A 14,329-nucleotide genomic window follows, 5' to 3' on the forward strand; every position below is an offset into this window, starting at 1 on the left:
ATGATATTAAATTTTTTGACACTTGTTCTAATATATACTCAAATATCAACCTTTATGTTCTTTTAGCCACAATAGCTTATTTATTGCTACTGCTCTTTTAGCTTAGTAAATCTACTTTGAAATTATTAGAAGATGAGAAGTCATACCAAGTCACACAGGCTGAAATCTGTATTGTGCTTATCTGGAATATTTCCCCATTGTTATCTTTAGATCCTCGTTGCATTAAAAGAGCATCTTTGTTCACTTCACTTTTTTTTTTTAAACCCCACATATTAAGTTCTGGAATTGAGTGTTCTTTCCACAGACACGTAAGAGTACATTGGAAATGTTAACTGCTTCTCTTAATTTTGGCTGTTGTGGTTTTAAAATCTTTAGGATTTAGGAAACTTGAAAGTACTTTGTACAGATAACTTTTTAAAGAGAAGAAAAGTAGAAGCATTTAAATTCTGTACTCAAAGAGACACATTCCTCTCCTAGATTTTGTGAGGTGAGAATTATAATGCAATAAAATTGTCTTCTTCTTATCTCATAAATCCTAAAAATCTTAAAGATCATATGCCAGTAAAAAGACCTCACAGATTTTTGAGGAAAAAATTGGAGAATTAATGTTCTCAGTAGCAAGCAACAAACAATTCTCTAGGCAGATTTTTGGAAAAACAAATTGAAAAATGTCTGGACTCTGCAGGTAGACTTTCTAATTATAAGCAAGCTTAAATTTAGACATTTGACTTAGCTTCAGAGAAATATGTTTAAGTAAGTAGAATATTAACAGTAGCCTGAATTTAGATATCCATTTTATGTAGCTGACTAGCTAATTTTCATAAAAGACAATAATGGTGGTAAAACATGTAATTCTAGGTGTTGATTGCTAAATGTACTGATTTTTTAGTAATTTTAGTCTACTTGTCTAAAGTTGAATATTCTTTCAACTAGGAAACATAGTTTATCAATAGCATATTTGAGCTACATATTCTGTTGGTCTTCATAATACCTCCTATTTATTTTTTTGTGATTTTAGTTAGCATTCTCTGACACATACAATGAAACTTTCCCTCTTGTACTATAGGCCAAAATCTCTACAGTATTTAAAATCCGAAACTCCATGAGGGAAATATTTATTTTTATATAAGCTAGCTAGTTTATATAAAACTGTTAACTTTTTTTTTTTTTTTTTGCTATGCTAGAGTTCAGCCCATGGCCTTATGCATTCTAGGCAAGCACTGTAACACTGAACTCAGCCCTTTTTATTTTGAAACAATTTACTAAGTTGTCAAGGTTGGCTTCAAATTTTCTATTCTTCCTCAGCCTCTCAAGTTGTTGGGATTATAGACATGTGCCACTGCATCTAATTCAAAACTGTTAACTTTTGACTAACGTATTTGGGTATTATCCAGTTACCAGTTAAGATTGTTGATCTTAATGTCATCAATAGTCATACTTCTGACTTTATCACTGACATTTATAGTAACCATTTGCACATCTAGACTGTAATATTGTAATTAAACGAATGATTGTATGTGCACTATGTAAAGATGACGAGTTTTCAAAAACTTGAAAGTGGTAATGTCATTTATTATTATTGTTCAGTATTAATTTTTTTATTCTAAAGGCACTCCCCATCATAAATAGTACCATTATTTTTCATAATATGGAGTATAAATATAAGAATAGAAATTAACATGATTAGATGTTGAACCTAATAGCATAGTTTGCCTTTTTAATTAGTGTTTCTTGACCTATGCAATGATGTATTATCTCAAAATATTTGCTTAATGTGTCTCTTTTCTAAGCAATTCTGTTGTTTGAATTCTCAAGAAATAGTAGTTAAGCATAGAAAGGAAAATGCTAATAAAATACATTCATTCATTTTGAGTCATGGACTAATATAATCACCTGATAACCTGTTAAACACAAGTACTATACTATTACCTCTATTTATGAATAAGAAAACAAGCACAGAAAGATTAATAACTCACCTAAGCTCATATCCCAGAATGTGATAAAGGTTTCTTTTGAACCCAGTAAATGTAGTTTTGGGGCTTTTACTTTTAACCGTTATTTTACTTTAAAATTCATTATACTTCACTTGTGGGGACCCATGTATATACCCAAGAGTTAATTGTATTTAAAACATTTAAAGTTGTATAAAAAAAAAATGGAAAAAGAGCCGGGTGTTGTGGCACACACCTATAATCCCAGCAGATCTGGAGGCTGAGGCAAGAGGATCTTGAATTCCAAGCCAGCCTCAGCCAAAGGGATGTGCTAAGCAACTCAGTGAGTCTCTCTAAATGAAATACAAAATAGGGCTGGAGATGTGGCTCAGTGGCCAAGTGTCCCTGACTTCAACCCCCAGTACCCCACCCCCACTTTCAAAAAAAGGGGGGGGGAGAGTAAAATTAAATTTTGAGTTGAGATTAATATTGCCTTGAATGTGTTCCATTTTCCTGGGATATAGAAGGTAGGTTTGAAGTTACCATAACTGTCCTACTTTCCCTAAGGTAAGTGTTGCTTTGGGTACAATTAATGTGCTTCGTGGTGAAAATGTTGTCTGAACTCTCTAAGCTTGTTTATTTTGGTGCCATTTAACCCAGATTTGTTTTAACTGTTTAAGTAGACTTTGCCTTCTACAAATTGGCTGCTTTCTAGGACCTGGCAAGTTTTGTGTTATAGGGTCTTCGTAGTGGCAGTGTAGTATTGTGTGGTGTTCAGGTAAAGGTGTGGATGAATTTACATGTATACATGTGCATATGAATCCATACTTGATTTCATTTTGCGTGCTTTAATAAAATGATTTATTATATCTGTATTGAAAAATGTTATAGGAGGGGAGGGGAAGGGAGGGGGGATAGTAGAGAATAGGATAGACAGCTGAATACATCAGACACTAGAATGGCAATATGTAAATCAATGGAAGTGTAACTGATGTGATACAGCAATCTGTATACGGGGTAAAAATGGGAGTTCATAACCCACTTGAATCAAACTGTGAAATATGATATATTAAGAACAGTGTAATGTTTTGAACTACCAACAATAAAAAAAAGAAAAATGTTATAAAATTTGCATGAATATAATCACCCTTTGATAATCTTTGTCCATGTAGAAAAATAAGTTTTATAAACTTAAGATGATTTGTGTTTTATTTGGATTGTTTCCAAATAAATGTGTTTCTGTCTAAGAATAGGTGATTATTCAGGCATTCAAACAAAAGATCTGAAGCCAAGTCCATGAGAAAGAGGATTATCCTTTTTTCATTTTGACTGACATATTTAAGCTATGACCCTGTGGAAAATGGTTGATTACTTTCTTTACAGAACTTATCTTTGGTAGTTGCTCATGTTGGGAGCTAAAAATCTGAAAAATTTAGAAAAAGAAAAAAGTTATAGCAAAAGCATTAGCAGAGAAATTTGTAAGTGATAATAATATCAGTGATACTGACATTGATCTGCATGGGTAATACCTTTGGTTGCCTGGCCCTAGTCTAGTGAACAATTAAAAGTAGACTGCAGACAAGTTCAAAAAAATTAAAGAGCCGAAATAAACTTCTTAAAAAAAAATAAGCTGACCTTAGGGGTTGTGGGTATTCTTGCCTACAATTTGTGAGGCCCTGGGTTGATTTTGACATATTATACATTCATGGAGTATAACTTTCCATTCTTGTGGTTGTATACTATGTGTAGTTATATTGGTCATGTATTCATAGAAAAGTAGGAACATATATTCATAGGAACATAGGAAAGTAATGTCCAGTTCATTTTATTGTCTTTAATATTCCTGTTCCTCCTTCCTTCCCTTCATTCTCCTTTGTCTAATCCAATGAATTTTTATCCCTCCCACCCCATTGTGTGTTAGCATCTGCATATCAGAGAGAATATTGGGCTTTCGGTTTTTTTGGATTGGCTTGTTTCATGATAGTTTCCAGTTCTATCCATTTACCTGCAGATGCCATAATTTCATTCTTCTTTAGAACTGAGTAATTGAATGAATGCTTTTATAGTTCTTTCTTGTTTCAATTTAATTAACACTGAATTTTATTATCTTTTTTTTTTTTTGGCGGGGGGTGGTACTAAGGATTGAACCCAGAGATACTCTACCAATGATCTACATCCCCAGCCCTTTTTTTGTTTTATTTTGGTACAGAGTCTTGCTAAGTTGCCAAGGCAACTTGTGATCCTACTGCCTCAGCCTCCTGAGTTACTGGGATTATAGGTGTGTGATACCATGCCTGGTTTATTATTTCTTAGTACTTTAATTTTCAGAACAATATTTATATTACAATAAACTTTCATTTGGTTTTTATAAGGTATGTGAATGGCCATGCAAAAAAACATTATGAAGATGCACAAATACCCTTAACCAACCATAAGAAGTCAGAAAAGCAAGATAAAGCTCAGCATACAGTGTGTATGGATTGCAGTAGCTACAGTACATATTGGTAAGTTAATATTTTCTGGAAGTGATGTTTCATATTGTCTGTGTGCAAGTGTGCTCTTATCTTCTTTACCTTTCCCTCTCCCTAAGCCAGTTGCTATTGCCATTATCTCCTTTTAGTCTTGTTAGATTTATAGGGGATGGGAGCCATCAGGAGTACCCTTTTTAATTCATTCAGATTTCACTTTGCATTGTTTCTTTCAGCTTCTAGGCCTCCTCTTTTTTCTCATCCCTCTGCTCTTTGCCCATTCCATTAAGCTTCAGAGAAAGAAAAGGATTTCATTGTTATTATTCGTTATAATTTGTTTTGTGTTGTTTTAAACCGAAGACTAATATAACAACCCATATTTCTACTGTCCACTTAACAATTTGTCATATAATCTTAAAAATTTTATTTTCATTGTTTAAAAGATTGTTTTGACAATCTTCCTTCTCTTGGAGCAGTTCTCTTCTATGAGAGGTGAATGTCAAGAATTTGGTATGTATCCTTTCAGGCTATTTTTTTAAGTATTTCAACTTTTAAATAGGGGTTAGAGGCCCAGTGTCTTTTGTAATATAATATACATCTTTATTTCATGAAATGATATTAAAGTAGTGTCTATTTTTGTGACTTAGAACATGTTGTTTGGGTTACAAGTGAGGTTTAACAATTCATATCCATTTGGTATGCACAGAAAACATAATTTTTTGGAGTTTTGATTTTGGTGTGAAATATTTCCTTCCTTCCTTGACTAGCAAAATATGATTAATAGTTCTTGTTTTAATCATTTTAGCTTTAGTTCTAACAGTTGTTGATTTTTTTGACTTTTTTTAAATTGGTTGTTCAAAACATTACAAAGCTCTTGACATATCATATTTCATACATTAGATTGAAGTGGGTTATGAACTCCCAATTTTACCCCAAGTGCAGATTGCAGAATCACGTCGGTTACACATCCACATTTTTTACATAATGCCCTATTAGTAATTGTTGTATTCTACTACCTTTCCTATCCCCTACTATCCCCCCAGTTGTTGATTTTTGAGGGGAAAACATTCAATGAAGATGTTAAAGGGTGCCTTCAGAAATAGATTTTCTTGCCATATAGTTCTTGAATGTTGTATGAAAGTAATAATGGACAAAAAGGGATAAAGTCCAGATACCATTTTAAAAATTATAATTTGTTATATATGACAGCAGAATGCATTACAATTCATGTTACATATATAGTGCACAGTTTTTCATATTGCTGATTGTACACAAAGTAGCATCACACAATTTGTGTCTTCATACATGTACTTAGGATAATGATGTCCATCTCATTCCACCATCTTTCCTACCCCCATACCTCCTTCCTTCCTCCCGCCTCCACTTTGCCCTATCTAGAGTTCGTCTATTCTTTCCATGCTCCCCCACCCAACCCCAATATGAATCAATATCCTTATATCAGAGAAAACATTCAGCATTTGGGTTTTTGGGATTGGCTTACTTCACTTAGCATTATATCCAGATACCTTTTTTAATTTACATTTTCTACTGAAGTTTTGTGCCAATCCTTTTCTGCATTTTCTGTAGATTATCATTAGAGAAAAATGCCCATTAAAGGGAAGAAAACAGTGGTTTTCAGATCTTTTCAACTTTAAAAGGTTTAATCTTACTAATTTTTTGCTATTGAATAAATCTCTTAGGGTTTAGCCTTTCAGACACCTTCTCGTTCAGTGATCCTTTATGTAGGTGTCTAGACCTAGAAGAGAGAGCATCTAAAGGTACACAAAGATTTCAATTAAAATCAAAGTCTTTCTCAGATCTTTATACAACTAATGCTCAGTTTATTGTTATTGGCTGCTGCAGCATACTCTTTTCTACTAAATTTAAGCATATTAGTCAGGCTGTTGAAGTATTTCTGGTAGTTCCCCAATCCCTTTGAAAACTAGAATTACAGAGCTACTTGATTTATACAACCATGTATTTCTGTATATTTGCAAGTATTTCTGCTTTAAAAATAGCAGTCATTAGCCAGGCATGGTGGTATATGCCTGAAATCTCAGCAGCTTGGGAAGCTGAGGCAGGAGGATCGAGAGTTTAAAGTCAGCCGCAGAAATTTAGCAAGGTCCTAAAGCAACTTAGCCAGACCCTATCTTTAAATAAAATAATTAAAAAGGGCTGGGGATGTGGCTCAGGGTTAAGCATCCCTGGGTTCAATCCCTGGTACCAAAAAACAAAAAACAAAACAAAACCAAAAAACAAAAATTAGGATCATTGTTGAAGTATCTGTCACACAATTATTGTCTAAAGTCATATCAACCTGTGTGTGTACCAGATGTTGAAAACATTAATTTTGATCTTCATTTAGCAATACGCATGAAATACTTAATGGGCAACTTTGGAAATCTCTATTAAAATCTCTGATATATTAAATTTGTAATTGGGTGTTCTTTCTATTGGTAAGATTCTGAGGAAATAGTGATTATCTGAATGGAGTGAAATTAAATATTCATAGGGCTCTTTAAAATATAGATCATATGTTTTAATGGATTTACTTTTTATATTTTAGGGGAATACTTTTTTTACTTTGAAATTGAATTTAATTTGTTTTACATTGATACAGTCTGCTAAAGTATATGTCATATCATGGATGAATTGGAATTAAATGGAAAATCTTGAACCTTGGGGAGTGTACACCATGGTGGAGGCTTTTTGACCAATTGCCAGTCTTTTGTGTGAAGTTATACAGAACTGCAAGTGTGTGGATACCCAGAGCTTCTGAATTGCAGGAAGGGATCTGCAGCTGGTTGGTCACATTATCGCCTCATTTGTGGATTAGAACAAAATGCCAGGTTACCACCCTGTATCATTTAACTATCAGCCTGAAAAGATTGTTGTAAATTGATGAAATTATAGTTTAGTTTCCTCATATCTCAACTGTTATTAAGAAGCAACAAAAAAAATTCCTCTTTCTGTGTGTATGGAGTGTATATGTGTTATTTCCTAATATATTTTAGATAATTTTACTTCAGATTATGAATTCTCCTTGTATATTTTTATAGTGGCTCATCTGAGTGATTAGTTCAGTAGTAAAAATATTAATGTATTAAATTTTTTTTGACTTTTTATTTTTATTTATTTATTTTTTTTAATATTTATTTTTTAATTTTAGGTGGACACAATATCTTTTTTTTAAAGAGAGAGAGAGAGAGAGGAGAGGAGAGGAGAGAGAGAGAGAGAGAGAGAGAGAATTTTAATATTTATTTTTTAGTTTTCAGCGGACACAACATCTTTGTTGGTATGTGGTGCTAAGGATCGAACCCGGGCCGCACACATGCCAGGCGAGCACGCTACCCCTTGAGCCACATCCCCAGCCCAAAATGTATTAAATTTAATGTATTTGATTATTAAGTATTTTGACTTTAGCTAATGTTGAAACTCGTTTTTAAAAAGCATCATGCTCTGTGCTTTAGAGAAGTAAGATACTCTGAGGTTTATTAGTTTTTCTGTCTTTATTTTCTTTTACCAAGAGTCCCTGCCCTGCCTTTTCTTTGCACAATCTTAATGAAATTACTATTGAACTCTTCCCTCTCCTGCTAGCTTCAATTGCAGCTGTATATAATCTCTCCTGAACTTATATCTCTTGGGATATTTGTAATTTCCGTTGCATGTTAGTTATTTGTAAATGTCTTTGGGGACTGAAGAAAACATATCTCGGATCTTTGTATTTTCCCCAGTACTCAGTGTCTGATGTGTTTGAAAGACTGAGTTTTATTATCTTTCCAAAATGGGGAAGGTTATACCAAATCTATAGTATTGTGCCCTCTGATCATCTTGGAGAACTGAAGAGTCACAGAACATTTTTCTTGAAGAAGACTTAAATCGTGGCCTTGGTGAGCTACTTTATTTCCTTTCCAAGATGGATACCCTTCCAGAACACCTCACCTCAGTTCTGATTAAGTGGGCCATCCAGAGAAGAAACACATACTGTATTAATTAACCAAGCAGACAATATAAAATAAGTCATGACTTCAAAAGAGAGAAAGCAGTACCAAAAGGAGTAATTCTGGTCTGAACCAAGGCGCTACTCCTTGAGGAGATAACCAGATTAGTATGAAACTGAGAGGAAAATGAAGGTTTAAGTAAAAATGAAAACCTTCCTAAGAGTTTTACACAAGGGCTAGTGTTTAGATTATTGTGTAATAAGTAATATTTTCTCCCCTTCCACCCACTTTCTTCCCTAACCAATACAAATAGAATTGCATAATGTACACTATTGTGATTAAAAAGAAGCAAATATTAAAATAAGAAGTTTTGATTTAAATATGTAGAAATTTGGAGTTAATGGGTTTAAAATAGTAAATAATTTCTTGACATCTGACATAGTCTTGTCAACTTTGAATCCTTATCAACAATAGTTAAATTTCTAATAATGAAGAATTATGGAAGGAATATTAAAGGTAAATTACTGGCTGGATGTGGTTACTCTTTGGTAACTGGGACCACTACTGTAATCCTAGTGGCTCAGAGACTGAGGCAAGAGGATCACAAATTCAAAGACAGCCTCAGCAATTTAGTGAGGCCCCAAGCAACTTACTAAGACCCTGTCTCAAAAGAAAAAATAAAAGGGACTATAGATACAGCTCAGTGATAAAGCACCCATAGGTTCAATTTCTAGTACCTAAATAAATAACTAGAATTCTGTTTCCTGGAAGATAATGTTTTAAAGCATCCTTTCAAACAGAAATATTATGAAATGTGAATGTCTGAAAACAGGCTTGTATTTTCAGAATTTGAACACTTATAATAGCAATTTTAATTTATATTAACAGAAATAAAGCTATTATAGGTTTAAATTGATTACTGCATTTTTCCCTAAGGCAGTTGTGATTTAAAAAAGAAATATCTTTTATTAACTCTCCATGTAAACTGTTTAGAAACAAATTTCCTTGCTTCCCTCCCTCTATTCTTTTCTTCCTTTCTTCCTTCTCCTCTCCTCCCTCCCTTCTTTTCTTTTGATACTGGGTCTTGCTATGTTGCCCAGGCTGGCCTGGAACTTCTGGGCTCCAGAGTTGCTCATGCATAAGCCTCCTAGGCAACTGGGACCACAGGTGCTGGATACACCTGTTGTAAACAGTTAGGAAACAGGGAGAGTTTTGTTTATTTAAAAATATAGCTTAAAAAGAAACTTTCTAGCAGAGGTGGTCTAAAATTAAAAGGCTTCATTAATAAGTTGGATAGAAAAAATTTATACTTATGACAAAAGACATAATTTTTTCTCTGCAGGAGTTCTTTTAATTTTTTATAATTATTTGATGGCAAGACATCAGAATTCAATAGAAGAAAATGTAAACATGTACTTTCTTTTTAAAGGAATTCTTTTAGATTTAAAAGTTTGAAATATGTGAAGTCATTAGAATGTCAGCTTGCTTTTTTTCACCCCTCTAGTATCTTTTTTAATAAAGATATAGGTCAAATTTGCCTCTAAACATCAAAATTTTTTAAAAAATTAAATTTAATGTAAGAGTTGCTGCTTTAATGGAAAATATTCCTTTTTAGGGGTACTTTTTGCATGAAAATTTTTATTTTTAGTATTAATGTTACATATGACTTACTATATAAACCTTAAGCCAGAAATCTGATAGAAACTCAAAAACAAGGAAATATGCCAATTTCACTATTTAAAATAATTGTAAATAACTATAACTTAAAAGCAAATCTAACTGGATGTGGTGGTACATGTTTACAATACCAGTGAGTCGGGAGGCTAGGCAGAAGGATGGCAAGTTCAAGGCCAGCTTTGGCAACTTACTGAGCCGCTGTCTCAAAATAAAGTGATGAGGATTTAACTCAGAGATAGATTGCTGCTGGTGTTCAATTCCCAGTACTGCCATAATACATACATACATACATACATACATACATATAAATTTAACCTAGTAAGGTATATCAATATAAAAAAGAAGCTAAATCCTTACCAAGTAGAGTTAATTTCACCTAAAGACTACCAATATTCATTTTTAAAGGAAACCCTAATCTGGGCGTGGTAGCATCTGAGTGTAAACTCAGTGACTCAAGACTGAGGCAGAAGGATTCCAAGTTTGAGGCTAGCCTTAGAAATGTAATAAAGCCCCAAGCAATTTAGCAAGACCCTGTTTCAAAAGAAAAAATTGAAAGGCCTGGAGATAAGTATCAGTGTTTATTAGTACACCTGGTTTCCGTCCCCTGTATAACAACAACAAAAAAGAGCTGGGGGGTGTAGCTCAGTGATAGAGTATTCCTAAGCAACTAAATGAGAATTTGTCTCAAAAAATTAATAAGAACTGGGGATGTAACTCAGTGGTAAAGTGCCCTTGGATGCAATCCCCAGTACTCTCTCTCACAGCAAAGAAAACCTTAGATTATTGCATCATTAGAAGTAAAACATACATTTATAAAGAGCCAGTTCTCATTAAAAAAAAAACCAACCCAGTAACATTGAAATAAAAGGAAACTATTAAATTTATCTTTTATCATCTGCTTACCCCCAAAACAGAAAGCAAACATCATATACTAAATTGTGAAATGCTAAAGCCATTTCCATTTTATCAGAAATAAGACAGAAATACTTCCTATCATAAGAGACATGATTGTCACTTATTAAACAATGTTTTGACAGTTCTAGCCATTATAACAAGATAGTAATTGAAGTAATTCATATAAATTTGGAAACAAAATATGTCTGTTTTCAAATTATATGCTTGAATTCCCAGAAACCCTCTTGGGACTCTAGTAGAAAACAGCAACTAGAATTAATATATTAAGAAATTCTGGAGGCCTGGGGTTGTGGTTCAGTGGTAAAGTGCTCACCTAGCAAGTGTGAGGCACTGCGATCGATCCTCAGCACCACATAAAAATAAAGGTTATTGTGTCCACCTACAATTAAGAAAAAATATTAAAAGAAAAATAATTCTGGAAAGTTGATTGGTGATAAATATACAAAAACTAGTAACTTCATTTTTGTTAGCAGTCATCAGTTCAAAAATCTAAAGGACCAAACAAAAAGAAATATTAAACAGAATGACAAGAATATCAACTATATATAGAAATAAATGTATTAAAAGTATGAAGCAAATATATACACGCACATGCATGCACGGGCACACATACATTCGAATATTCATTGAGAACCTGCCATGTGCCAGAGACCAAAAATGTTTCGTGCATGGATCTCCAAAATACTGCACTGACAGTGTGGGAAGAAAACACATTTAATTAAAGGCCTTTATTTGAGGGAATAAAAACTTTGGCAAATATTTAATATACTTGCTGCCAGTGTTCTATAAATTTGATTATTTGCAATGAACTACATAGTTTCCTGAAGCACTTTTTCATGTGATATCCTCACTCTGTGTTCATTTTAAGCATTTAGCAGTTTGTATATGCTTAGTTAAATGAATTTACTTAATTGGCCAAATAGACATTTTAAAGATTTTTGTAAAATAAAATCTTCAAGATACTAGTAAACACTGTGAACAAGAGCATATTGAAACACTTTCCTACTCTGAACTCACTAATAACATTAAAGCAAATCAAAGCATAAAGAAACATAATGAAAAAATTAACTTTCATTTTTGCTGTTTATCAGAGCAAACAGTATTTGAAATAAAATGTGATTTTATCCATTTTCTACCTCCCTAATTATAATTACAACTTGTATTTGACATGAAAATTTACCTGCCATTTGTTATATGTTGACTACATGATAGTAAAATCATTTGTATTCATTCTATTCTTAACAGCAGTATGCATGTAATAACATATTATACATTATACATTTATTAACTATTGACTGAAAGAAATGTAAAACTATTTTAAGATAATATTTGGCTCAAGGAATTTGGATTTGAGACTAATCTTTACTTAGCCATAGATGATAGTGTTGCTTTCACAGGTGTTGGAAGCAAAGAACCATACTAAATTCTCTCTTTACTTTCCCTTTTTATACTTTATTACCTAATCTGACATCTCTAATATGTTGTTTATTATTTCTAAATGTTAATTTTTCTTTTTGTTTTGGGTGGGGGTACTGGGGAATGAACTCAGGGGCACTTGACCACTGAGCCACATCCCCAGCCCTATTTTATATTTTATTTAGAGACAGGGTCTTGCTGAGTTGCTTAGCACCTCGCTTTTTGCTGAGGCTGGCTTTGAACTTGCAATCCTTCTGCCACAGCATCCTAAACCGCTAGGATTACAGGTGTGCACCACTGGGCCAGCCTTCCCCCCCCCCCTTTCAGATTGGATAAACCTTTTGCCATTTTTTTTAACAAGAAGTTTATTTAAACAACAAGATGCTTGATTTGAAGGGAAAACTATCTGGGAATCTTGTTTTTTTTTAAGAAGTAATTTACCTCTATTTAAGGACAGGTTGCCCTACATGTAACAGCTATATATGAAAGTTATAAAATTGTCCTTTGTTTTACAATGATAAATAAAAATATTAAAATTTTCCAGTTGAACAAGGTATGCAAGGATTTTTATGTCATTTAGGTTAGTTTTGTTTTGTTTTTTTGTTAAAACAGAGCAAAATAACTTACTGGAATATAGAGATAAGAGCTGAATGAACATGCCACTAATGGAGAAAGGGGATATTTTCATAGAACCAGTATTTTTCCCCATCCCATCTCCATTTGATGTCAATCAAAACATATCATTGGCCATTTAGTTTTTTAAAAAAATGCAATATGCTTGTGCACATAATACCAGGTATTTTATGTACAATAAAGGAATGGGGAAGGGGAAAGAGAAAACTGTACAGTACTATTCAGGATGTAGTGAAAACAAATTGCAGTTTTCTAATTGAGAATGTAGTCTTGGTCTGTAACAGAGTTCTGGAGTAAAGTAGCAGGTTCCATTTTTAGTTGACACCTCCTGTCTGCTGCTGGAACACATCAATTATATCTTTATCATCCATTTTCAACTGTGCAGGTGTGTCTGTTTCATTAATTGGCTGCCTGGAAAATTAAATCTGATCTGTCTCATCTACAAACCCTGTCATTCACAACAGGCTTTTATAAGTTTACTAAGTGTATGCCTCTTAATGTTAAACTGCACCATGAAACCATTCTGCCCGCCACCTTCAAGTTAATCTGATCCTTGTTCTTAGTCTTGACTCCTTCCTTGGGGTTTTTTTGGCCATGGCAAGTGCTGGAGTCTCCTCAGCTGCTGCTTCAAGAAAGAGGTACCAGGTCCGTACCTAATGAGCACCCAAGCAGCTCCTGCAGCGGCAGAAGGAGGCAGCAGCAGTGGACAAGGGAGAGGGCCCGTGCTTATTTTTTACTTTTAGTGTTCAATTTACTTGATTTTTCTTAATTTTTTAAATTAAATGTAGAAATGAACCTTTCCCCTTTTCTGACAAGTAGTCTATTAGTAGTAGAGCTCATCTTTACTTAGAGAGTAACCTAAAGTCACTAGATATGAAGTACAAATTTAATAGCCTAACAGTTGGTTGAATGACATAGGTAATCCCTGACTTATTTCCCATGTGAAGTCCTATGTAAATGAAGAGATGCTGAACCTCAGGCTTCTTCTCCTGGCAAAGACTAATCAAGTTACCTGAATCCTACCTGGCTTTCTCCTGTCACAACTTAGTGCCAGTTATTAAGAAGCAGGGAAGAGCAGAGCATCACCTGTAATCCTGGTTACTTGGGAGGCTGAGGCAGGAAGATTCTGTTCCAGGCCAGCCTTGGCAACTTAATGAGACCCTGTCTCAAAAAATAAAAGAGCTGTGATATAGCTCAGTAGTAGAGCACCCTTGGGTTCAATTCCTAGTATTAAAACAAAAACAAAAAGTAGAGCTTTTTACAACACCATTTCAACTGTAGTTTGTGAAACATGTATTTTTACCTAGGGTATTTAACCATATTTTATAACTTATTTTAAAATGAGAAA

The 14,329-nt window shown here is 33.6% G+C and overlaps 1 protein-coding gene across 2 annotated transcripts in view; it reads left to right on the top strand.

Annotated features, from left to right (window-relative positions):
• The window catches only part of Usp3 (ubiquitin specific peptidase 3), a 93,444-nt gene that overhangs the window by 34,516 nt on the left and 44,599 nt on the right, over positions 1-14,329 (top strand). Inside the window, exons 1-2 of one of the 2 annotated variants that reach the window (XM_026384788.2) lie at positions 4,139-4,209; positions 4,304-4,435. In XM_026384788.2, coding sequence (XP_026240573.1) covers positions 4,407-4,435 — 29 coding nt within the window. In that variant the 5' untranslated portion in view covers positions 4,139-4,209; positions 4,304-4,406. Of the gene's footprint in view, positions 1-4,138; positions 4,210-4,303; positions 4,436-14,329 lie in introns of those variants that run through there. The other variant, XM_026384786.2, reaches the window with a different exon arrangement.

Source organism: Urocitellus parryii, chromosome 6, assembly GCF_045843805.1.
Source record: "Urocitellus parryii isolate mUroPar1 chromosome 6, mUroPar1.hap1, whole genome shotgun sequence".
NCBI lineage: Eukaryota > Metazoa > Chordata > Mammalia > Rodentia > Sciuridae > Urocitellus > Urocitellus parryii.